A 24482-nucleotide genomic window follows, 5' to 3' on the forward strand; every position below is an offset into this window, starting at 1 on the left:
GAGTAATTATACTTAAATCTCTTTTGCTTAAAGCATGTTCATCTGTGTAAAAAGACAAAGTTCATTTAATGCTTTGTATTCATTCCAAAGAAGTATAAATTATGTCTTAAAATTACTTTGGCATGTTCATTACCGGCTTTAACTCTGATCTCCAGCTGCAAATGAAAATATTTACCCCCAGTAAAGACTAACACTCAAGTCTGAGCAGTATTTTTTATTAAAGCAGAAAGTACCTCAGCCAAATGCAACATGAAGTTCACCTTGTATTCAAGACCTTTACACTGTAAAGCCTAAAAGAACTGTTAGAACTGTACTCCATCCTGCATTTAAAAATCTGTTTAATAGAAAGAACCAAACTCAGTTATGCTGAAAAGCCTTTTTCTTTTTGCGAGGTGGTTTCTTTATCTTATTGGGATTTGGGACAAGTTTCTTGATTTTCAAAGGCTGCAAAATTACATGTGAAAGATCAGGCTGATTGCTTTCCGTATGCTTCCGCTTCTGACTTGGGAGCTTATCCCCCAGCACCTCTGCAAGCTCTTCGGGTTCCAGACTTTCTGAAGAATCTGTATCCGCACCAGCCATGGATTCTCCAGTTCTGTACTGAAACCACGGCACTTCCAAAGCCGGTATCTTTGGAATTATTGCTGCTATTGCCTCAGTGAACTTGTCAGACTGCTTTTTGAAGCCGAGTGCCAAGATGGACGTTAAGCCAAGGAGGGGCGCGACGGTCTCGCTGAGCCGCGGCACCTGCCCTGCCGGCGTGGCGCGGCTCGCGCTCAGCTCGATCAGGTGCGACGTGATCATGGCAGGTTTGGCAGACTTGCACACCAGCAAGAGAAGAAGTTCATTTTTTTCCAATGCTTTTGTAACTTCGTTAACTCCAATAGCAAGCTGTCTTCTGATACTTATGTCAGTCCATCCTGGTTTTTGCTGGTGGCTTTCTGCTTCCTCTTTAGGAAAATCATTGGTGCCAGCATCGCAGTTTCTTTCTGCTTGTTTTTTTGTAAGGGAACGTTTTTTCTTTCTTGGACTCTCAATCTTTTTAAGTCCAATATGTTTAATCCTTTCTTCTAAGGTCTCTAGTATAAAATGCATATCTTCTCCATCTATGGTTTTCCACTGGAAAACAAAGGGGTTATCTAGACACGTTTTTACAGTGGTTTTCTTTGCTTTCCGAAGTGTTGCTGTGCCTTGCTGAATTACAGACATCCTGAGGTGGTTCTGTGTTTTGTCACCCTAGGAAGAAAGAGCAAAACATTAGTTTAAATACTGTACTGTCTGCTGTGGACATTGTTACCAGAAGCTTCTTCTGAGAATACAGAAGAGAAACACTGCATGTCAGTGATACTGGTATCTGTCAACCTCACACATCTTCCACAGGGCAGATGTAGAGCTGGGTTTTTTTTAATAAAAAAAGCTGGACAGGACAGTATGGCAACAGCAGTGACAACAGACCCCTCTTAAAGCTGAACAAAAGCAGCTGGAGCTGTTACAGATATAAAAAACCCATAAGCCCAACCAAACAACAACCTATCCCCAGAATCACAGGTTGAAGGACCACTCCATTTCCACTGCTGCACGGCTGCATTGCCCCCCCATGACATAGGAGGGGGAAAAAAGGCAAAAAAATCACAACAGGAAACAAGTTCCTGAATTCATTTAGGAATTTTATAAATCTGTTTTGTCAGTCTTCAGTCCATGCCTTGTGTTTTCCTGTATTTGGAAGGTATGATAAAAACTTGCAGACTCTTTAACAGTTTATGCTTTCAAGGACGGAAAGCAATCCCCTACATGACCTCCAAAAGTTCAGGAGTCTTTTGTGTCACCTGGACAATGCCTTCTGGGTTGAGAAAAACTGAACAGGAGCAGAGAAAGTGTAATTGCTCTTGCTGTGACTGATCTAGCCCAGAGCAGCAGTGAAGACATGAGGTCAGGCCTGATGACAGTCCCTGGTAAATTGCAAAGCTCCCATACTGTGTTCCTGCTTGGGAACTAGTACCATCTTCACTGGGACACAGGCAAGCTCACAGAATTAGCTCAGCTCAGGTTTCTAATCAGGGGAACCATGACATGACTCCCTCCTAGGTCTCCTGGTTACCCAGGCAGGCATACAGATTGCATTTATGTACAGCTCGTGAACACCTACTGGTAGTGAGCTACCTTGATATAAAAAGACAAATATCTTCACCTAAGTGTTCTGCCATCAAGCAACATCCATGTGGATAGATTTTCACTCAGAAAAACTCTAGTCTGGAGGACAGCAGGAGAAAGATGCCCATGGTGTGATTCTGGGGACAGTCCACGAGTTGGACTGGAAAGGCCAGGAGTTGGATTTAATGATCCTTGTGAATTCTGTCACACTCAGGATGGTCTACAGTTCATCTTGAATAGTTGTATCAATATGAACTGTTACCCAGAATGAAAGTCAAAAATACTGAAGGCATTTTCAGAGAACAGTAAAAATGAGAACTCCAAAATACAAAAAAAACCACCGAGGCACTCTTGAGAACTCTCAGATTAATCCATGAAATGCCCTGGGCCACCTCAGTGATGGTCCATCCATTTATCCAGTTATCTGCTTCCAACAGTGGAAACTGGAGAAGAAACCAGCTGTGGGGGACAGGGCTGGCATTCCCCTCAGCTCCCAAGCATCCAGAATGATTGCATCTGGGATGTAAGGATAAAGATGTGCCTACTTAACCTATTAGTCCCTCATGGAGCTATCATTCGTGCAGTTACCTAATCCCTTTTCCTTACCATCACAGCAGCAACAAACAAAAAGTGAACACAACTAAAAAATGGAAATGACCATGAGAATTCTTACGTGTGACTACGTTAAAATGAAAGCTTGTAATTGTTTGTAAAAAAATGAGCTCTGGGTTATCGCTTTTAAAAGCTTTCAATTAGGGATGCTCTGATGGCCTTTGACAAGCAAAATCAGCGACACAATAAAAAAAACAAAACATAGAACATGTTCACAGTTCAAAGATGACATTTTTATTTTCAAAATGGGCATTCCTGAGGAAAACAAGCGTGCAGGAGTAAGGAAACAGACCAACGAGTGAACAAACGAACACAGCTCCTCCACCTCGCACGGCGGCCGCGACCCCCGCGCTTCCGGCGGAAGGGAGCTCGCAGAAACGCCGCCCGCGCCCACCTCCTCCGCCAGGAGCCTCCCCGCCGCTTCCGCTGCACAGCAGTGCTCTGGGGGCTCCTCCAGCTCCCGGCAACGGCGAAACGCGGGCTAAGCACGGCCCAGCACACGCACTGCGGCCGCCGCCGGCTCCCTGTGGGGCAGGGGCTCCGCCGAGACAGCAGCACCCTCTCCCCGGGCCGCCGCATCGCGGGCCACCGCCCCTCACCCGCCAAGCACTGCGGGCCGGCCCGGGCCCGGGGAGCGGAGCGGCCTCCGGCTGCCCGACCGCGGAGCCCAGGCCGCAGCTGCCCCGCGCCCACCGGCGCAAAGCCGGCCTTACCTCAGCCTCCCGCGCTCCAGAAACACGCCGCGGGACGCAACCCGGTCCCGCTCCGCCCCCGGTCCCGCTCCGCCCCTGGCGGCGGTGGGGCGTGTCTCTCCGCGGCCGGGCGGTGTCCGGAGCGGGCCGAGCCCGGGGGAGGCGGGCGCTTGGGCGGGTAGCGATCTGGCGGCTCGGTGTGCCGTGCCCGCGCTGCGCTCAAGGCCGCAGGGGGAAGCGGCTGTAGCTTTAGTGCAAGGGCGCCATAAAGCGCTGGTGCCGGCGGCCTGCCCTTGGCGGGTCTCACCTTAAGCTCACTACTGGCGCTCCCAGGACTCGAGCGCTCCCGAAAACTAGCTGATAGGCGGTGGCAGACCTGCTTAGTCACATGCCAGCTAGCGCAGTCAGGGCCAGGTCACCAGGTGCTTCATAGGGATTTCACAGCCACAGTGCAGTCCCTCGCTGCAGTGCAGTAAGCGCCGTGCTGTGCACGGACATTGTGAGCTGTGACCAAGGTGATGGGTACGGAGTGGTTCCATTCAGTGTTTCCCACCATCTGCCCTCAGCCTTAAAGAAATCTTCACAAATGTATTCATTTTCCACATTCACCGTAGTGCACAGCATGGTTAAGTACAGCTTCTTGGCCCTGAAAGAGCAGAGCTTCTTTGCCAGGGCACCAGTACTACAGAAATGTTTTTTGGTTTTGTTTTTTTTTTAAATCTCCTATTTACTTACATTTACTTGGATTGTTTCCTCGTTAATTCCTGATTTCATTTAACCTGGGCTTGTTTCTCCTCAAATTACTTTTTTGGCATGTTTTTATGGAAGGTAGCAGGTTAAAGAATGCAGAAGTACCTACCATAGCTCAAACTATGCTTAGGGAATGATGTACATAAGTTTATAGAGGCATGAATATAAATAATTCATTGTTACAAGAGGAATGGATTTTTTTTCTTCAGTGGTTACTCTTGTAAGGTAGTTTATCAATTAACTTAGTAGGCCAAATTAATAACCAGCATTCACAGTATATTTTGTGTGTGTAGCCGCTTGTGTGAGGTACCCTTAGGGTGACCCGTGTGTTTTTCAGAGCTGCAGCTGAAGAGTGCGAGGTCCCAGCTTGGCTGGACATGGACATGAGCCGGCACTGTGGCAGAAGGAACATTTCCAATAACTGGACTGGTCGCAGTTCAAATCATTCAAGAAATTCCTTTGTCAAATAAACGGCTTGGGAATCTTTCTGTATCACTGCTTTCAGCCCGGCGGCCTAATCCTTGGTATGGCTGAAGCTCAGGCTTCCAGCGGAAACCACTGGGGGCTTAGTGCTCCCTGCCCCACCGCCCTTTCCCGGCGCTGGTCCCGCTCCGTTGAGGCGGCGGGTGCCGAGGGGCGCGGCGGCTGCGAGTACCCGTGAGCTGCCGGCGCTGCTCCGCTGCCGAGCTGAGGTCACGGGGACCGTCCCAGCGCCACCGGAGCTGACTGGCAGACGCGCCGCGTCCCCGCCGGAGAAGGAGCGAGGCCGGTCCCTGCGCATCCCCGCAGCATCATGACTCTTCAGGTATGCGCTTCTGCATCTGAGGAGGCAGAGGCGAGGAGAGGGACGCACTGCGCGTCTGTGTAATGCCGTGCTGGAGGCTATGGTATTTCTTCCGCATAAGGATTTTTACTGCAAAATCAAGGTTACTTTGTAGCAAGGGCAATCTGCCTAAACCCTTGGAGGTTAAAGAGTGCATTACTTTTCACAAATAGAGGATGAGAAGCAAGCTGGTTAATTTGACCTATTTCATGGGTCATATAATATTTTGGATTTTTTTTTCATGGGTCATGTAATTTTACCTGTTCAGAGTATGCATGAATTATGTTTCTTGAGTAGTGCAGCTGAGTTTGCTAGGACTGAGTTAGACATGGAAAGGCAGGTACATACTTACGTTTTTAGGACCTAGTTGGTTGCTTGGAGCTGGTAAAGGAGGGAAACTTCTAACACTGAGACAGTGTTATATGTGCATTTGGGAAGTGTAAATAATTTTTAAGGAATTTGTGTGTATTTTTTAGGGTGTATGCATCTTTGGACTGCTACATTTTGATAGGTTTGTGTTTCGGTAGGAGAGCTTCTACTTTCCTTCTGGCTAGAGAGAGCTTCTTTTTATGTACTTTCTGATGGTAGCTTTAAATAGCTGTTGAGGAAATGATCTTTATTGCTGGCTTTTAGCCTCCTACCTTTGTGGGAAACTATGAATACTTCCTTTGTCTTGGCCATGTCCTGTTAGATTAAGCTGATTTTCTTCTTTAGGCTTTCCTATTATCCCTTTCACTTTAAAGATTTGCAAGCTCTTCTATCCCTGTCTCATTATGTCTGTCTCAGCTTAGTTAGTGTGCATTTTACAGAGTGAGTAGCACAATGCTCTGACCTAGATGCAGGGAGTGCATTGCCAGCAGCTTAGCAATTTTCTTCTGAGCTGCAATTATGCTGAATAGCACAGAGGTTTCATTGTGCTATGTTACAGCTAAGAAGAAATCTCTTTCTTCAGTGGGTCAAAACTGCCAAATCCCAAACATAACACCACCTTTGCATAATTAATAATTGCTGAAATTACAGCTTGTTTCATTCTGCCTTAAACTCAGTCTAGCAAGTGAATTTATTAGCCTGACGATTAAGCCATAAATTATGATAGGAAAGAGTTGAATGCAGTATGATATGCTGTTCCATAGCTGCATACAGTTACACTTTCACATATAAAATCAGTGGTTGAAATTTTAAGATGCTTGTAGACATTCTGCTTTAGACATAATAGAGCTTGTCTCTCCACATTGATTTGGTTGACAGTTCCCAACCATATCCATAAATTTACTGAATCTAGCTGTATGGGAATGAGAACACATGAATAAAATAACGTTCTCTTCAGTGAGTCTGTAAAATATTTATAAGTTTTGCAAACTGGTAAAATATTCTGCTGTAAATGAAGAATTAATTCAAGATTTTTTTCTTTACAAAAATGCAGTGTCTGATAATGGCCTTATAATTTGTGCTTTTATCTTTAAGGCATACGTGTATGTTTATGTCTGTATATATTTTTATGCTTTTTATTTGAGGAGTTAAAGGGAATTTTATTGGCACATGATTAAAAGGAAAATAGATTTTTACAGGCTGCTCATAAGCATGTTGTGTAAGCAGGCAAAAAAAATCCTAAGCAACAGTCAGTGCAGAATGATTGGCTAGAGGGGGGATAAAGAACAAAAAGTTCAGTATATAGATTTCATTTCTGCACCTTTCTTGCTCTGTAAGATATTCCTTTGCAAATCTTTAAACTGTCTTGTGATACTTGCCTATAGATGCAAATAGAGTAAAATTATAGGAAAATAATTATTTCCTTATTTTTTTATATTTTGTCCTGTACAATTGAACAGGGCTTCTGGTTCATTCTTACTGTGAAGTTGTCATGGTTTAACACTACCCAGAAAATAAGTACCATTCAGTCACTTGCTCACCCCCTTCACCTGCAGTGGGATGGGGAGGAGAATTGGCAGTGAGGAGAGGGGGGAGGAAGCAAAAACTCATGGGCTGAGATAAGAATAGTGTAATAATTTTTTTAAAAAGTAAGATATAATACTGTGATAGTAGTAATGAGAGAGAGAGAGAGAGAGAGAGAGAGAAGGAGCATGTGCAGTTAAACACAGGAAAAGCACATGATGCACAATACTATTGCTCACTACCCACTGACCAAGGCCAAGCCCATTCCTGAGCCATCAGTCCCTCTTGGCCAACTCCTCCCAGTTTCTTCACTGGACATGCATGTTCTGTGGTGTGGAATATCCCTTTGGCCAGTTTGGTCAGCTGTCCCAGAGGTGCTTCCCCCCCTTCCCCAGATTCTTGTGCAGCTCCTCATGTTCAGAGCATGATACTGAAAAGTCCTTGGCTCAGTGCAAGCACTACTCAGCAGCAACCAAAACATCAGTGTGTTACCAACATTATTCTCATCCTGCATCCAAAACACTGCATTGTACCAGGTACTAGGGAGAAAATTAACTGTACCCCAGACAAAATCAGGACAAAAGTTTAGCTCAGAAAACAATTCCAGACTTGTGAAAGATTTCCACAGATTTGAATGGTCCTTGTACATCAGTGCTGGCAGAAGCTCACATGTGGTAGTAACTTATTTAGACTTTAAACAATGTGGCAACCTAGTTATGGTTTATTATTGATACAAATTTTAAATCTTATAGGTAACAGACTCCTACTTTTGTTTGCATGTGTGTGGATAATATTAAGAGATGTCTGTGATGGAGGAGTCAGTCATAGTTATAGTCAAGAATGTCACATTTCTGATATTTGGATTAATAATGAACTATTTCTTTTAATAAAATTGTACCTATAAAAAACCCTTGAGCTGTAGGTCATCACAGTTATATTTGTAAGTGAATGTCCATCCCTTTTTATACATCTATACCAATAGAGTGGCTTTAAATGCTTTGCTTTGAGGAGCACCAAATATGTACAGGTCCAGTTTCTTTGAATCACTATTTTTAACTCCTTGGTAAGGTAGTTTGCACTGCTAATTTTGTTTCCCCTCATGAAGTGCTTTTCCATTATGAATGCTGTACATCTACTAAAAACACTGTTGTTAGTGCATAGGAGTTTTTGTGTAATTAGACTTGCCTTGCTACCTCAGTACAAAGCGCCCTCATATCCTAATGCTGCAGTGCCTGGAGCACTGCACAGCAGCGTGGCACGGCTGGAGTGACTCAGGGGCAGGCTGGGATGTAAATTCAGAGCATGTGAGTTCCTCTGCAATCCCCATGTCCTTGCCTCTTCTCCAAGGGGAGCACAAAGTGGAACAGGCCTGTTTTCATGGAAGGATAAGGCACCTGACTGTCAAAAAAAGCCCTATGAGCAGTCTCACAGGGACTGTGAGTTCAGACTCCTGCTTGTGGCAGTGTGTCTGTCCCCTCCCTGCTCCCAGCTCATGAGGTTGAAGGTTTTTTAACCTTTTGGTTTTTTATTCTAGAAAAATCCTGTATTTGTTTTGCAGGACTCTCAAATGCTTGATTGTTAAAAAAACAAATAAATCTACAGTGTTCTTAAAAGAAATCGGACACAAAATGTTGGACTTAAAGCTTCAGGGTTTTCTGTGGTTCTATAGTATAGTTTCATTTTAGTAACATTGAGAATTTTTTTTATTACAACAGGAGCAAACTACATAAGTAATTACATGTTTTAGTATATAAAGTTTTAGATTTAAAAATATAATTTGGAAGTAATTTAAACTAGAATTTAGTGCAGAAACTGCCAAATCATATGCTTTATTGAATGACCGAGTGTCATATCTTTATGATGAGAAATGGCAATTGGAATCTGCCTAATTCTCAGAAGAATTGTTATATTCAAAATAGAACAGCAACATTTCTCAAACTTAAAACAATCATTTTCAATTTTAGCACACCAATTCTTCTCTGTACTTCTCCATCCACTACTGGGCATTTGGTTCAGGGAGGTCTTAGTTGGAATCTCCTAGACACTTCTGCTTGTCATTTATGCAAGCACTGAGGTTCTCACTGAGTTGGAAGATTAGTTGTTAAAAAGCATCTGCATTGCTGCAGGATTTTGGTATTTTCCTTTCATTTCACTTCAAGGGTGCTATGAACTGAGAGACCTAGAGATGTGTATTGTCCTCATGAATCCTTTCCATCTAATGTTCTGTGAATTTACAGCTGCAGTTTAAAGAAGATTCCAGATTAAATTGCTGTTTTGCAGGGAGCTATAATGCCATTTAATCACACATCATGATTTTTTTTTAAACATTAATTACATTAATTTAAATGCACCTCTCTGCCTGCTGTTCCTTGTCACAACACTGGTTTTACAGATGCACATCTTCCTGTGGCAAGCACTTCTGTTCTTAGAAGGCTTGTGCTTTCTCTTTGTGGGTTTCATACAGCAATTCAAAATTTGCAAAAAATCAGAAATTCCTCAGAAGTTTGTATCTGGCAAATCCCATCAGCCAAACTAAATTTCCAGACTAAAATAAAAAGTGAATTCCATCTCAGGAGGCAGAGGTGACTCACTTGGTGGTAGAGTGGCCAAGTTTCTGTGCAGGAAGCTGTGGTGCACTCAGCTACCCATCCTTACTCTATTTCGCCAGCTGCTCCTGCCTTAATGCAGCCACCAGCTGGCATGTCCTTACGTCAGTGAATATGTAGTTTCATGATTCCAGGGAGGGGCCTTCTGTGAGGAAAGATGCTTGAACATCACTCTCTAATTAAATTACTATTCATTTTTCCTTCTTAAATTAAAAAAAAGAAATAACCTTTCTCTTGTACTTTCTCTCTGTTTAAATACAGAATGCTGTAGTGAACCTAGCTCTCGTTCATATTTGCTTCTTTCCATCACCTGATCCACCCAGCACAGGGAGAAAGGCATCAATTAAGGAGACAAACATGCATTAGGTTTTCTTTTAAAAAAAAAAATCTTTCCTGTAACTGAAGGGAAAGGTGGTATAAAGAAGCACAGTGCAGACTTCTGAGGTAATGCCAGGATCTTAGTGATGTAAACAGAGCCACAGTACTCACGCTGAAATCATTGCTGACTTTTACACAAACTTTTAAGCTGAAGTAGTGTGTTGATGCTTGCTAGATGCCAGGTACCCACCAAAGCCACTCACTCACTCTCTTCTGCAGCTGGACAGAGGAGAGAAAATTTAACAAATGGTTCATGGGTTGAGATAAGGACCAGGAGACAGATCGCTCATCAAATACCATTGAGGGCAAAAACAGGCTTAACTTAGAGCTATAAGGTTAATTTATTACTAACAAAATCAGAGCAGGATAAAAGTAAAATAAGCCCTTATAAACACCCTCCTCCCTTCTCAGCTCTACCCCCTACCCCAGCAGTGCAAGGGGACAGGGAATGGAGTTGTGGTCAGTTCATTACCTGTGGCTTCTCCTGCTGCTCAAGGAGAGGAGTCTTTCCCCTGCTGCACCATGGGGTGGCACGGGAGACAGTTCTCTGTGAACCTCTCCAACGTGAGCTCATGAGCAGCAGCTCCCTGGGACCTGCTGCAGTGTGAGTCCATCCCATGGGGAACAGCCCTCCCCACACTGCTGCAGTGTGGGTCACTCCTCCACGGGGTGCAGTCCTCCAAGGACAGGCTGCTCCAGCCTGGGAGCAGGGCCCCTCTCTCTGCGGTCTCCCACAGGATCACAGCCTCCTCCCAGGCTCCTCCACGGGCTGTGGTGGATCCCTGCATCCCCACGGCCCTCCGTGGGCTGCAGGGGCACAGCTGCTGCACCCTGGCCTGCACAAGGGCCTGAGGGGAATCTCGGCCCCAGAGCCTGGAGCACCTCCTGCCCCTCCTGCGCTGGCCTTGATGTCTGCAGGGCCGCTCCTCTCACGTTCTCGCTCTGCTCTTCTCCGGCCGTAGTTACAACTGGGCAACCACTTCTTGTTTATTTTCCTCCTTACATCTGTTACTACAGAGACATTACCATAATTTCTAATCAGCCTGGCCCAGCAGCACATCCGTCTTTGGAGCCACCAGGGATTGGGTCTGCTGGACATATTGGAAGCTTCTGGCAGCTTCTCATGGAAGCCACCCTTGTATCCCCCCTGCCCCAACTACCAAAAACCAGGCCATGCAAAACCAACACACTGGTTTTGTACATTTTAAATATTAGTGCAGGATATACTGTGCTTCTGTAAATGCAGATCCAACTCAAAAGCTAAAATAATTGTTGAAACCAGCATATAGCATGTTAAAGTGCTTGCATCATTCTTCATTAGAATAGTGTGGTAACCTGATGGGTCTGTAGTCACTATACAAAATCTGTCTCTCTCTGAAATGTTCTGGGCATGAAACAAAACTCAGCCCTGCTTTACAGCGAGAATGGCTACAGCCTCAGGTTGATGTGAGTGTGTGATTCACAGTGGCGAAAGGAGTAAATTTACACTTTACTCTGGTGCTCTCCTGTGTTTCAGAGATGGCTGTGGAAGGTGGTCCTGGCAGTAGCTCATCTCCATGAGGTACCTCTGTGCCAGCTGTTGGTCACCTACTTCCCTGTCAGCAGAGCAAAGGAAATGGAGGGTGAATTGGGTAGTACCACTCAGAGGGGATTTGAGTTCTACCACTTGAGCCAACACAGTGTAGGCAAGGTCAAAACAATTCAGAGGTTACTGTAGGATGTAAAGTTCAGTGAATGGCTTCGTATCTGCAGTATGACTGTAAAAGACATATACACCGCATAAATTATAGAGGCTGCCCCTATCAGCCTTAGAAGCCTATAACCCTTTCTAACAATGTACACATTTATGAAGCTTCTTTCATAGGAAAAAGCCTTGTCTGATTGCTAAACTCAAGTGAGTAATGGAGAATATCTAATGATACTACTGTGTGTCTTATAACTCATGTTTTAAAAACACCCCTTGAGAGGAGAACCCTTTCTGTTCTTTCATCAGGCTGACTTTGATGGTGCTGCAGAAGATGTAAAAAAATTAAAAACAAGACCAACTGATGAAGAACTGAAGGAACTGTATGGACTCTACAAACAGGCTACTGTTGGAGATATTAATATTGGTATTACTATATATACTTCATGTTTACTTACATATCTTGATAAAATCAATCTAATGTGATGTAAATCTGCATGATAACCAAAGCTATGCATTTATTTTGGCAGAATGTCCAGGAATGCTAGATTTGAAAGGCAAAGCCAAATGGGAGGCATGGAACCTGAAAAAAGGTGTTACACCTATTAAATTTACATCCTGTAGTCAAGTTTATAGGATGACAAATGAGAAAAGATAATGACTTCTACTTTCCTTTGCAGGTTTATCAAAGGAGGATGCTATGAATGCCTATATCTCTAAAGCAAGAGCAATGGTAGAAAAATATGGGATCTAGAATATTCAAAATAATTCCTACTAATACTTAACTCTTCAGCTAATGAACTAACTCTGTTGAGAAAAACAAAATACTAACTCCTTATTTTGAGGTCTGACACTAATATCTTTTAAACATAAGCTGTTTGACTGTAAAGGGTATTTACATATATAATCTATTTTTAGCTTGTATATTAATCTAAATAAATTTGAACTGAATAAATGAAGCTTTCTGTGAGAATTATGGATTTCTGTGGGTATTAAATTATATTTAGCATTTTGACAGGAGCAGACAAACAGAGAAGCTCTAACAGTAAAATAACATAGATGTAATTTTTTTGCAAATAGGGTTATGGAATAAAGTGAAGAGTTTGTACACATGCAAGAGAAGAAGGAAAAGATTAAACCTTTTTTAAGACCCAAAGCCAATGTTTGTTTTCAAAACATCAGGAAAACTCTCCCTTATTAAGGATTACAGAGGAGGAACAGAACAACTTTGAGGCATAAGCGCACGCAATGTAGAGAAACAAGTCACTTATTACAAATTGCTGTGGACTAACCTTACACATTCTGCTATTAAAATTGAGGGAAATACTCATAGACCATTTTCTATGCTTCTTGTCATGTGTTTTATCAAGAAGCTTTCATTAGATGGTTTCAGCAGATAAAGGTGATCTCCAGGAAGCTCATAAAAGGAAGTATCTCCACTCGTTAGTTCTCGCCAACCTAAAAAAGATATTTAAAGTGTCAGAGAAATGTCAACTATTGTGATCATTTTGTAGTACTATTTCAAAGCTGTAATTTATTAATTATTTTAAATCCCATATCAACTTTTTGGTTCATATATCGAAACTGCTCTGTTGATTTGTTTCCTTTAAGAAGGAGGTAGACTCTAGAAAACTCTCATTAACGGGTGTAATACAACAAGAAAATGTGTAAGTATAAGAGGAAAACCATTTAAGCAAAGTACCTTTTGCATCATATATTTTATCATCAGACCCACAAAAGTAGGTAATATCACAGGAGAAGGGGATATTAATTTCTGTCTTCTCAAATCTGTGAACATAAAAGTAGTCATAAAACATTCCATATGACACATATACTTGAAATTTGCTTCCACATACAAAAAAGGTTTTTTGTTCTTCTCCAAAATGTAACAAATTTCGAGAGTTAGATCATGCAGAACATCAGGAGTTTCTGGAAGTTTCTTAGCTCCTTACCATACTGCAATTAGATATAAAATTGTAAGGAAAGAATGACCCAATAGTTAGGGGGGGAAAAGGGCTTCAATCTGCAATAAAAATTCTCACCTACAATAAATAATGATGTTATCTACTTATATACAAGTGCTAACATTTCAGCATCTTTCAGTGAGAGATTCCTAAGACCAAAATGGGTCCCACAGCCAAGAGTGTCCTTGTTTTTGCCAAGGTAAGAAGCCTTAACCACTCAGCTACATGAGCTGTCATGTAATGTCCAGTGGGGACAGCAGTTAGGACACAGGAAGCCAGTTGCTGTCTGGGTGCCCAGAACACAGGGATCCTTTTTTCTGGTCAGGCTATAGGACCTTGGATCTGGAGGGTGAATGCAGTGTTCCTAAAGCATGATGAGCTGAGGCTGTTAACCTCAGAGAACAATAAAAGACACTAGAATATTCCCTTTTAGTAGCTGCTAACTTTAGATTGTAGGTAGAACTGTAATTCTGCCATGACAGGTTCACTACTGCAGTAGCAGTTGTGGTTGCTGCAGTATGCAGTGTTCCATCTATGGCTAAATACCAGAAAACAAATAGAAAAGCACACAAAGGAAAAAAACCCTATGTTTACTACTTCTTATTCTTTTTATAACAGAAATGAGAACAAGTTACTAAGAAAGAAAAAAAAACTTAACATTATCAGACAGAAGTAAAAATGTAAAATACAAATACAGAAGTAATACAAAGTTGTAAAACTTACGAACATGTCTGAAAAAGTCTAGCATCTTCTTTGAAAGTAAGCGCCATATCTCTCCAAAGGTTTTCATCATGTGGAAGCTCAAAATTTCCTCCTAGAATCTCCATAATTGCAAGAAGGTCACTGTGTCCATCAGGTAAGACTATGCTTTTTACAGCAAGATATGCTGCAGACTGTCAGTACCAAACAAAACAGATCAGATGTTGTAGATAATATATTTTGAATAACTTTTTTGTTAAAATTATTTTAGTAAAAAGTACAATAATTTTCCATCTCCAGAACATGATAGCTGATTCGTTTAGCATTCACAGAGAAAACTTCATGGAAAGAGTTAGTAGACTGTGCTTACTGAAATTACAAACTATGAGCGAGCCAAGTACTCTGTACTTCTGAAACTTATACAGACAAATAACTGTTAATATTATTTTGTTCAAGCTTGACTCTTACTACTGAAATACAACTAGTAAAATAATTTAAGAGAAAGAAAAACCTAGCACTGGACATAAACCAGTGCTAGGACTGAAGAGACCAACTGATTATGGAAATGTGTGGGAATAACAATTGCTTCCATGAATCACTAGCTCATACTCAGGACTGCTAAGAAGTCTTAGGAACTGAAAAACAGAAATAGCAAATGCTGACTGAGGACAGGACTGGAAAAATGCCACTTCACTACTGTTTTTCTGAGAAAGACTAGCAGAACCTCAGAAAAAAACTGATTAAAATCCTACAAAGAATGAGGAGAGAGAAAAAAAATTGGACAAATGTATTGAGGGTGGATGCAAATGTATTGAGGGTTGATGACTTGGTAAAGACAGTCACTTCACACATTACACAGTAAGGAGGACCACTTAGAATTTTGGTTTGATTATTTTTGCATGTTAAGCCAATGGCCATACTAAATAACAAAATATTCAAAAAAGTTTTGTTTAAGGATTAGTTAGTTTAACCATTAATTAGTCCCAGCATTAGTTTAAGGAGATTGTTCCCCCAAGGCTAAGGTTAGCAGCAGTGAATATTATGTATTCTGCATCAACCTCAGAACACTTTTCATTTCATAGACTCTAAAGAAATGTTGATTTTTTTCTTTATTAAAACTACTCTGCATACCAAACTGTAAAATATTATTCTTACTCTTAGTAGTTAATTTATGGTTCTGTTTCATAATGTAAATTATTCTGTAGCTTACATTTGGGGCATGTGCTGCTGACATGAAAAGATGGACTGGCTCCAGTCCATACTTTTCTTTCAGATGAAGTGCAACGGCAAAACTCATGTAAGTTCCAAAACTGCAGCGAAACAAGAAATTAAAGCAAAGTAAGTAAAAGCATACATAAAACCTGGAAAATATAAACATAATTTTAATTTCAGAGCTAAATGGCTGTCTTGAACAATTGCTGAAATGGTATATGACATGCAGATTATAATAGTGTTAACTATTATAATAGCGTTAACATTATTAACTTCATGTCAATAAACTAATATCTATTATAATAGATATTAGTTTATTGACATGAAGTATATTCCTACACAGTCTAATTTTGCAAATAAAACCTTTTATTATTCTCTTTCTTTTAATAGTCTCTTTAATTTTCTATAAGAACATTATTTTGAATACTTGGGACTCAACAATCTTTAAAATCTGTGTTTCATGAATGGTTCACCCCCTGCATTCATATAGATCAAGCACTGGCACAAATATTAACAATAAATGCAATTATAATTGATTAGAAACACATGCTCAGATGTTGCACCTAAAGGTATAAATAAATAACCAGTCTTTGAGAGCAACTGCATGTTTTAGGACGACTTGACAGAAGATCCTTGCAGAAGTATATTTTTCCTAAAGATTTTGCAAATGAAAACAAGTAACTCTCTACTCTTAGAGCTCAGCAATAGAAGCTCCTTCACCATGGTATCTAAAAATGTATATATTTTTACCTGTGACCAAAAAATGCAAATGGTTTTTCTTTCAATTCTTTTAACAAAACACTTGTAATTTCATTAACTACACTTGTCATGTCTTTTGCAAAAGGCTCTTCAACACGAGTTTCTCTTCCAGGAAGCCTTATACAGAACACTGCAGAAGAGGTGAAGGAAGGGAGGGAAAAGAATTATACTCATTTCAAACAGATACAGTAAAATAATTTTAACTAAGTTTTTAAATTATTCTGTAGAATATACATACTATTCTAACTAATCCTCCTTACAGCTGATCCTGTGCACTTGCTTGGTATTTCTGCTACAGTGATTTAATCCTGCAAGAGATTAGGTTTCCACACTTCCTTTACTCTCAAATGTTGCCCCTCCAGCTGATCTGACTGATAAATGCCTTGGGTCTGAATCCAAAAGATCCTGATTTCAGCTAAGATTTGAAAGCATTGTTATAAGTTTTAATAACAACCACAAATTCATTAATTTCAGTAGTAGTAAGTTTGAGGGTTGTGTAAAATATATCCTTCAAGGGCAGCATTAGTAAGCGAAAATCTATTGGAGTTGTACAATCCCTGTTTTCTACTTTGTCAGCTCTTCAGCACTACACATTGGAAAATGTGGAATCATAGTGCAAATTGGTGGATGTTTGTATTTATAGTTACATTTATAGTTATTTATATTTATAGAGAAGGAAATTTACATGCTTTTACTATTTTCCTTTCAAAGTTGAGTATTTTACTCTCACTGTTTAGTGAAAGTAAGGAAAGAATAGATTAGAAAAAAAAAGTTAATTTTTTTCAAATCTTCTTGACATCATGCATTCTGCTAGTTAGCAGAAGTAATGGGTCAGACACAGAGACAGACTCTTCTAGAAGAGACAGACTAAACCACAACCGAATACCATAGATACCAGTACAGAAAAGTTTGCTTCTTCTATACTTTCTACAGAAACCATCCCTGAAAGAACATGCTGTGCCCTGACTTTATTTGTCTGCATCTGCAGTTGCTCCCAGGCCATTTCCTTAATAACTTTCTTGGAAGTAGTTCCAGTGGACAAAAATGTTTTCTTTCCTTTTTGTTTTTTTCCTCTAATTTCAAGGAAAATTCAACATGCAGCTGCTTACCAGAAAGTATACTTGCATTTAGAGGACTGATAAAACTGCAATAGCAATGCTCATGAATATGAACATATTTTTTTCTTTGTGGAAGATTTGGAAAATGGCCTTGGTTCCTCTTGAAATAGGTCAAGCAATGGATCTTTTTAGTGCTGATATATCTTGTGAGCAATGAGAATTACTTCATAATGTAACTAAACGTCATTTCACTGTTACAAAATTCATAGATTAAATTTCAGTTTTGATACAAGAAGTATGAACACTGGATAAGAGATACTCTGCAGCCACTCAAAATTAAAAATAGTTCTCATATCTTCACTGTTAACCTTGCTGAAGACTGGCTTAGCAACAATATTCAGTGCACTTCTGTTTCTGAATCATACCAGTGGTTTCTGAAGTAGTCAAGCATACTATACTCTTGTGAAATGTAGCTTTGAGGATATAATTTTTTACCCAGTCAAATATAATTTGATTCAAGGTTGTACAGAAAACGTACCCTAGTGGAAATGCTAGTTCCTAATGAATGCTAGTTCCTTCCTTTCTGGACAAGATACACTGGACAAAGATTGTGGTGCTTTTAAGACTATTATATTCCATTTAAAAAATTTGGCTAATGGGTATTTCAGAATTGCTTAACTTCTACTGCAACTACAAAATGACTAACCTTCAATTGAGTCATTGAAGAGTCTACCCCACTGAGCAAGTTGTGAAGTTCCACTTCCAGCCCACGGAAAGCAAATCAGTCTACAAACAGCATCTGGCTTTTTTTGTACACAAGCAACCAGCTTTTCCATTTCTTAAAAAACAAAACAAAAACAACCAAAAAAACCCACGATCATCCTAGAACAAGACTCTTCAGATACAGGAAAATTAGAGTAAATTAAGTCTAAATTGAAACAACAGGGTGCAATAGTCTCTGTCATCAAAACTACTTGTGTTACAAAAACTCTCTGCTAGATATGAGATCATCTTCCTGCAACACTGTAAAATGGTTGTGCTTTTATAAATTATGGTAGAATAGTATTGGGCAATACCCTTGGTTAATATTTGCTCAGTCACTGACCACAACAAACATTACAAGTAACAAAATAAATTGTTAAGGGATTTAAGGAAGAGTATTTAAAAACATAGGCTTTTAGGATATACACAAAAATAAAAGGTCCATCTGAAGAACCTAGAAAACATAAGGACCACCTAGTTCAATGTTCTCTCTATCACAGCGGTAAAATAGATGTGAAAGCCACGGCAGGATGTCATTTCTTTATATATATAAAACATCTATGAATTACTCGTTCATGTATTTTTACCGGTCTCCCCTTGAACAGCAGGCATCCATGACATCCTCTTGCAATGAGTTCCACTATCTGATGCATGAAGAATGAATCCCTTTTTTGGTTTTAGTGGCTCAGAGAGTAACGTAAGTGAAAGCTGTAACTGAGATGCAGACTTGTCACCAGCTGTGTCTGATCATGCTGCTGATGAGACAATCTGCCCCTTCCCAGCTTCTTGCAGCATAATGCTCTACCCCAGTCTTTTACTCAGCACTACCAACTACATAGGTATGTAGTAAGAGCACATTGTTTATCAAACTGTAAACTAATCCTGTAGTTTAGTTTTCACCTACGTCAGTCTCAGCATCCTCCTGTTGAAATGAAAGGAGCCTTTTATGACCTTTCATCCTGCGGGACGGGTGCATGCTAATATTACATATACAGCCCCAAAGTTTGGATACAAATACACATCTGTGCTAACCTAATGGAGTAATTTGCCTTTAAGGATTATTGTACAACTCTCCCTGAAACAAAGAACCTGCAGAGTCTGTCTTACTGGTTTGAAAGATACATTCAGCCAATCTAATTTTCATTCACAAAAAGAAAAGGCCACAAACAAGAAAGAACTATTACATCATTACAAAATCTTCTTTGGAGTGCAGTTGAATCTCAATTTACTTGAAATCTAAGCATATCTGGTTAGGGAAGTGTCTTTTTTCTCATTTTTTACAAGACAAGACAGTAATTTTAAAAAAATTATTATTATTTCTAAATTTTCTTTTTATTTTCATCTACTTCCGCCTACTGACCTTATACCTGAGATCTAACTTTGACCGTATTATAACAAAAGAGAGGATACATAAGAATTTTTCTGCAAAATCATAATTTTCCTAGATTGTAAGCTTTTCAAGAGAAACAAGTTTTTATTGTATTCCCTGTAAATTTAAAGTTAGAAGCGTGATCTGATGAATTAATGGCAGAAAAATCTACTTTGGCTTGTTCACAATCAAAAACAATGTTTCTTGAACTATCAGCAAAGAAATGTCTCAATCAGTGAAAAAAAGAAAAGCCACTGAATTTTAAGAAAGTATTTCCTGCCTTTTTTCTCTTCACATTTAGAATAAGCTGAAAATAAAATTCTAGTCTGATAGAGAGCTGTATAAAAGATTAAAAGAGCCATCATTTAAATCACAGAACAACTTAGGCTGAAGAGGACTTCTAGAGATCATGTAGTTCAAATCTCTCATTAGGTGTTGAGTATCTCCAAGGATAGAGACTCTACAATCTCCCTTGGTAACCATGTTCCAGTGCTCAATCACAGCTCACAGTGAGGATACTTTTCTATCTATGTGCTTGCTGTCCCTTGTATCCACAAGTCTTCTGTCTTTTTGCTGAGTACAGCCAAGAAGAGCCTGGCTCTGCCCATCCTTCTATTAGTCAGGTGAGGACATCTTCATTTGGCACTCCCCTCCTAAGACAAAACCAATTATCTCAGACTCTCCTGTACACCACCCACTCCAGTCACAATCGCAGGGGACTGTGCCATGTTCACTTCAGTATTTCAATATCCTTGTAAAACAACAGAATTAAAAATTAACCCAGATGTGGTCCATTACCAAAGAAATTTGGATGACTTTTCAAACATGTTTTTGAGACAGGCTTTCAGGGCATGACAAACTTTTTACATGAGTTTTATTTATTGTCATGGCATCACCTTATAGTATGTGGACAAGTATTAATTGAAAACACAAGTGACAACAAAACTGCTTGCACACTGACCAGCTGCCCCACCCTGCAGAAAGCCAAAGGTAAAGAAACACCAAGTGCTGGCAGTATACTTCCCCAAGCAAAATATACACTATAGCACACAGTCTAAAAATCCATGGAAGAAGTCTTTGTGGACTGCAGGAGTGTGGTACTTGCCAGTAGGGCAGTCCCAGACCTAAGAGGCCTCTCAGGCATCCAGGAACTCGCAAACCCTACAAAGCAGACCTGTGTCATTTGCACACACATGAGTTAACCCCTTGTCTGCAGATTCTGGAAGCCAGGGAAAAAGCAACCCTTTCCCAGGTGGCAAGTAGATCCAAGTCCACTCATAAAATTTAGATTTCAGGTAGTCCATTCATCTCCCAGCAATAAGCACAGAAGTGGAACAGTGAGCCTGGGAGTCAAATGATCAACTTCATGGTAGGTATGGAGTCTGTTATCAAAGCTGCTGGATTGCTTACAGCTAGGCATGTATCTGAGAAACCTGGCTGGGAATTGACCACTTGGTATCTGCAATCCTGTAATAACAGAGCTGTCAGGCTGTAGGACAGTTAGGCAGTGTAATCCTCTACTGATTTTATCTTCACAAGAGAAACACAGTTTGTATAACTGATGTAACAGTTGAAATTTTTTATTTCTTCATCTGTATCAGTACCTTACATATTACTGTATCATACACAGTTGGCTACATTTATTATTCAAATAATACTTTAAAAAAGTTTAAAAATATGTTTTTCAGGGTAAGCATTTAAACTTTCTGGAAAATTACAGGTTTATGAAAAGATGTGTCCAGTTAGAGAAAAAAACATCTGTTACACAAACTGTAATATTTATTACACATTTTTGATATTTGCTGATTTATATCCCTAAAAGTTTTCTTACTCTGCAAAATCAGTGGTGAGATCTTCCATTTAAGAGATGGCAAAATGCACAGGGGAAAAAAAAGGGGGAAGCCATATCTCAGTAGCTCCTGAGTTCAGAAAAATACTGGTGCTTGCTTCTTGAAAAATAAAGACTTCAGGAAATCCTTTGTCTTAATACCTAGATGCTATAAATTAATTTTAAAAATTATGGAGCATACCCATTTTATTAGTCATATTTTTCCCAATAGCATATCTCTCAAGGCTACATTTTTAGCACACTATATTTGAAATTGGTTAATGTCATTGCTAACATCTAAAAGTTGCTGATGAAAAAAAAACTGTGTCATTACCAACTGAAATCATGTCCTCCAGGAAGCTGTTTACTCATCCCTTTACTTCTTGAAAAAAAATCTAGGATATTTTTACAGAGAAACTTATTTGTGGAACACTTGCATCTGATAAGCTCAAAGCATCCCAAATGCAAAATTATTGAAATAAATATTAAAGTCATACAACATGCATTCTCAACATGGACTTTACTACTTGGATCTTCCAGGGCGTTGAAACTGCCAAATATACAGACCATATGGATGTTTCCAAAAACAAACACAAGGAGCAGTATAATTTCCCCTCCTTTTCTACTGCTGCTGCTGTCATCCTAGTTCTGCTATGGTACAACTTTGAGGAAATCATTCAAGATTTAGATCCTTCCTCTTTAGAGGAAGAGCTCTAAAGCAGTCCACAGAGTTGAATTGTGAAAGGTAAGAGAGATAAAACTGGAAAGAAAGGTGGGTGCACAGGGATGGTGCTAGGTAAGTAGCTCAACAATCGGGAGGAAAGACATCAATGTGGAAAGATAATAACCATCTCAAGGGAAAAAAATCAATTGGGAGATTGCAACCTCCTGTTTAGTATCTGTACTAATAATCTGGATAAGGGGATTGAGTGCACCCTAGGTAAATTCTCAGACAACACCAAGCTGGGTGGGAGGTTGATGTGCTGGACATCAGGAAGGCTCTGCAGAGGGATCTGGACTGGGTGGATCGATGGCCCAAGGCCAATGGTAGGAGATTCAAGAAGACCAAATGCTGAGTCCTGCTCTTGGTCAAAACAGCCCCTGCAGCACCACAGGCTTCAGTAAGAGGTCAGTATATAAAGTGGAGGGTATAATGTGGAATGGAGGGGTGTTTTAAGTGATGGGTGTTTGTCTTCCCAAGCAGTTGTTACACATGACAGAGCTCTACTTTCCTTGGGATGGCTGAACACCTGACCATAGGAAATAACAAATTAATTCCTTGTTTTGATTTGCTTTTCTGTGAAGCTTTTGCTTTCCCTATCCACAAAATTTCTAACTTTTACTCATCTGATCCTCTCCCTGATCCCACTGGTAGGTGGGTGAGAGAGCAGTTGTTGCATGGGGCTTGGTAGCTGGGTGGAGTTAAACCACAACAGTAGGTAATGGGAAGCCATTTTGGCAGCAAAGACAGAGAGTAACAAAAACAAACAGGTGCCACTCTGCAGATGCAAAGAAGAAAGAAGTCACAGAATCACTAGTTTGGAAGAGACCTTCAAGATCACAGAGTCCAACCCAGCCCTAACATCTTAACTAAACCATGGCTCCAAGTGCCACATCCAGTCTTTTTTTAAGCACATCAAGAGACTGACTCTACCATCTCCCCAGGCAAACCATTCCAACACTTTATCACCCTTTCTGTATAACTTTTTCCTAATATCCAACCCGTATTTCCCTTGGTGCAGCTTAAGACTGCATCCTGTAGCTCTGTCAGTCATTGCCTGGAGAAAGAGACTGACCCCCACCTGACCACAACCACCTTTCAGGAAGGTGTAGAGAGTGACAAGGTCACCTCTGAGTCTCCTCTTCTCCAGGCTAAACAACCCCAGCTCCCTCAGTCATTCCTTGTAGGGCTTGCGTACTACTCTAGGCTTCACATACCCTCCCCAGTACAGGTGGTGCTTCACCATGGGGTGAAATGTTTGCTCCAGCATGTGAAAACTGCTCCAAATGCCACCCAATCACTCTGGCTACTGCTTACTCCTACTCCTGTGGAGCTGCAAGTCACATCCCACAAGAATTTCTCCCACACAACATTTTAACAGGTGGCACAGAAACCCATCAGCCCAGACCTGCTCCACAGAAACACCCTTGCAGACTCCTGTGCCACGGCCCACCCACAAAGCAGTTGGGCCACTTACAGTGGGTGAGGAGTCCCCTGGGCCAGCCAGGGCTTGCACCTGGTCTTAGTCTTGCCAAGGACACCACAGGAGTTAAGGGCAGAGCCCATGAGGAACAGCAGCTGTGAAGAGCCCCTGCCTCTAGTGCAGCCCCTTTCTCCCCTTGTCACACATACTGTGTTCTAAGGATCACTGATGTCCAACTCCTGATCCTACACAGGACATCCCAAGAATCACACCATGTGCCTGAGAGCATCTTCCAAGTGCTTCTTGAATTCTAGCAGGCTTGGTGCTGTGATCAGGTTTCTCGGGAACCTGCTCCAGTGCCCAATCACTGCCAGGGAAAAACCTTTTCCTAATATCCAGCCTAAACCTCTCCTGACACAACCTCAGGCCATTCCCTTGTTTCCTGTCCCTGTGCACCACAGAGATCAGTGTCTGCCCCTCTGCTTCCCCTCATGATGAAGGTGTAACTGCAGTGAGGTCTCTCCTCAGCCTCCCCCAGGCTGAACAGACCAAGTGATCTCAGCTGATTTCCATGTGGCTTCCCCTCTAGACCTTCCCCTCTTCCCCTCTATGAAAATAGTCAACTATTTTCATAGCCCTCCTTTAGGAGCTCTCTAATAGTTTAATGTCTGTTTTGTATTGTGGCACCCAGAACTGCCCCCAGCACTCGAGCTGAGGCCAGCCCAGTGCAGGGCAGAGCGGGACAATCCCCTCCCGTGCCGGCTGGGGATGCTGGGCCTGATGCCCCCCAGGACACGGCGGGCCCTCCTGCCTGCCAGGGCACTGCTGATTCATATCCAACTTTCCATCAACCAGGAACTCCAGGTCGATGGAAATGAGGTCTCCAGCCTCTCATTCCCCAGTCTATACGTACGTCCAGAGTTACCCTTTCCCAGGCGCAGACCGGCACTTGCCCTTATAAAACTTCACACAGTGGCGACTGCCCAGCCCTCCGATTAGCCCAGGTCTCTCTGCGGAGCCCGTCTGCCCCTCGAGGGAGTCAGCGCCTCTGCCCCACTTCACGCCGCCCTTTTAACTCAACCGCCAGCCCCCGGAGCG

At 41.2% G+C, this 24482-nt stretch overlaps 3 protein-coding genes across 7 annotated transcripts; 1 reads left to right on the top strand and 2 right to left on the bottom strand.

The window, feature by feature from the left end:
* Positions 1-199: 199 nt before the first annotated feature.
* Positions 200-3571, bottom strand: RPP38 (ribonuclease P/MRP subunit p38). 2 transcript variants are annotated; one of them, XM_009085922.4, is made up of 2 exons: positions 3477-3571; positions 200-1236 (listed from the first exon to the last, which is right to left on the bottom strand). In XM_009085922.4, exon 2 carries the CDS (start codon positions 1207-1209, stop codon positions 358-360), a length of 852 nt encoding a protein of 283 aa, XP_009084170.2. In that variant the 5' UTR covers positions 1210-1236; positions 3477-3571; the 3' UTR covers positions 200-357. The 2 variants fall into 2 exon arrangements, with proteins under 2 accessions (XP_009084170.2, XP_050827501.1); XM_050971544.1 differs by lacking the exon at positions 3477-3571 and adding an exon at positions 3158-3369.
* Positions 3572-4847: 1276 nt separating this feature from the next.
* ACBD7 (acyl-CoA binding domain containing 7) lies at positions 4848-12561 on the top strand. The gene is made up of 4 exons (XM_009085923.4): positions 4848-5010; positions 11899-12016; positions 12120-12182; positions 12270-12561. Exons 1-4 carry the CDS (start codon positions 4999-5001, stop codon positions 12341-12343), a joined length of 267 nt encoding a protein of 88 aa, XP_009084171.1. The 5' UTR covers positions 4848-4998; the 3' UTR covers positions 12344-12561.
* OLAH (oleoyl-ACP hydrolase) lies at positions 10097-24481 on the bottom strand. Of its 4 annotated transcripts, XM_009086319.4 has the most exons (8): positions 24298-24481; positions 17988-18119; positions 16215-16353; positions 15463-15562; positions 14277-14446; positions 13292-13377; positions 12882-13047; positions 10097-11500 (listed from the first exon to the last, which is right to left on the bottom strand). In XM_009086319.4, the coding sequence occupies exons 2-7, from the start codon at positions 18115-18117 to the stop codon at positions 12917-12919; spliced, it is 756 nt and encodes a 251-aa protein (XP_009084567.1). In that variant the 5' UTR covers positions 18118-18119; positions 24298-24481; the 3' UTR covers positions 10097-11500; positions 12882-12916. The 4 variants fall into 4 exon arrangements, with proteins under 4 accessions (XP_009084567.1, XP_050826609.1, XP_030093852.1 ...); XM_050970652.1 differs by lacking the exon at positions 10097-11500 and having other exon boundaries at positions 12631-13047; positions 24310-24481; XM_030237992.2 differs by lacking the exon at positions 10097-11500 and having other exon boundaries at positions 12631-13047; positions 14281-14446.
* Between the last annotated feature and the right edge of the window lies 1 nt (position 24482).

This window comes from Serinus canaria, chromosome 2 (assembly GCF_022539315.1).
Source record: "Serinus canaria isolate serCan28SL12 chromosome 2, serCan2020, whole genome shotgun sequence".
NCBI classification, from domain to species: Eukaryota; Metazoa; Chordata; class Aves; order Passeriformes; family Fringillidae; genus Serinus; species Serinus canaria.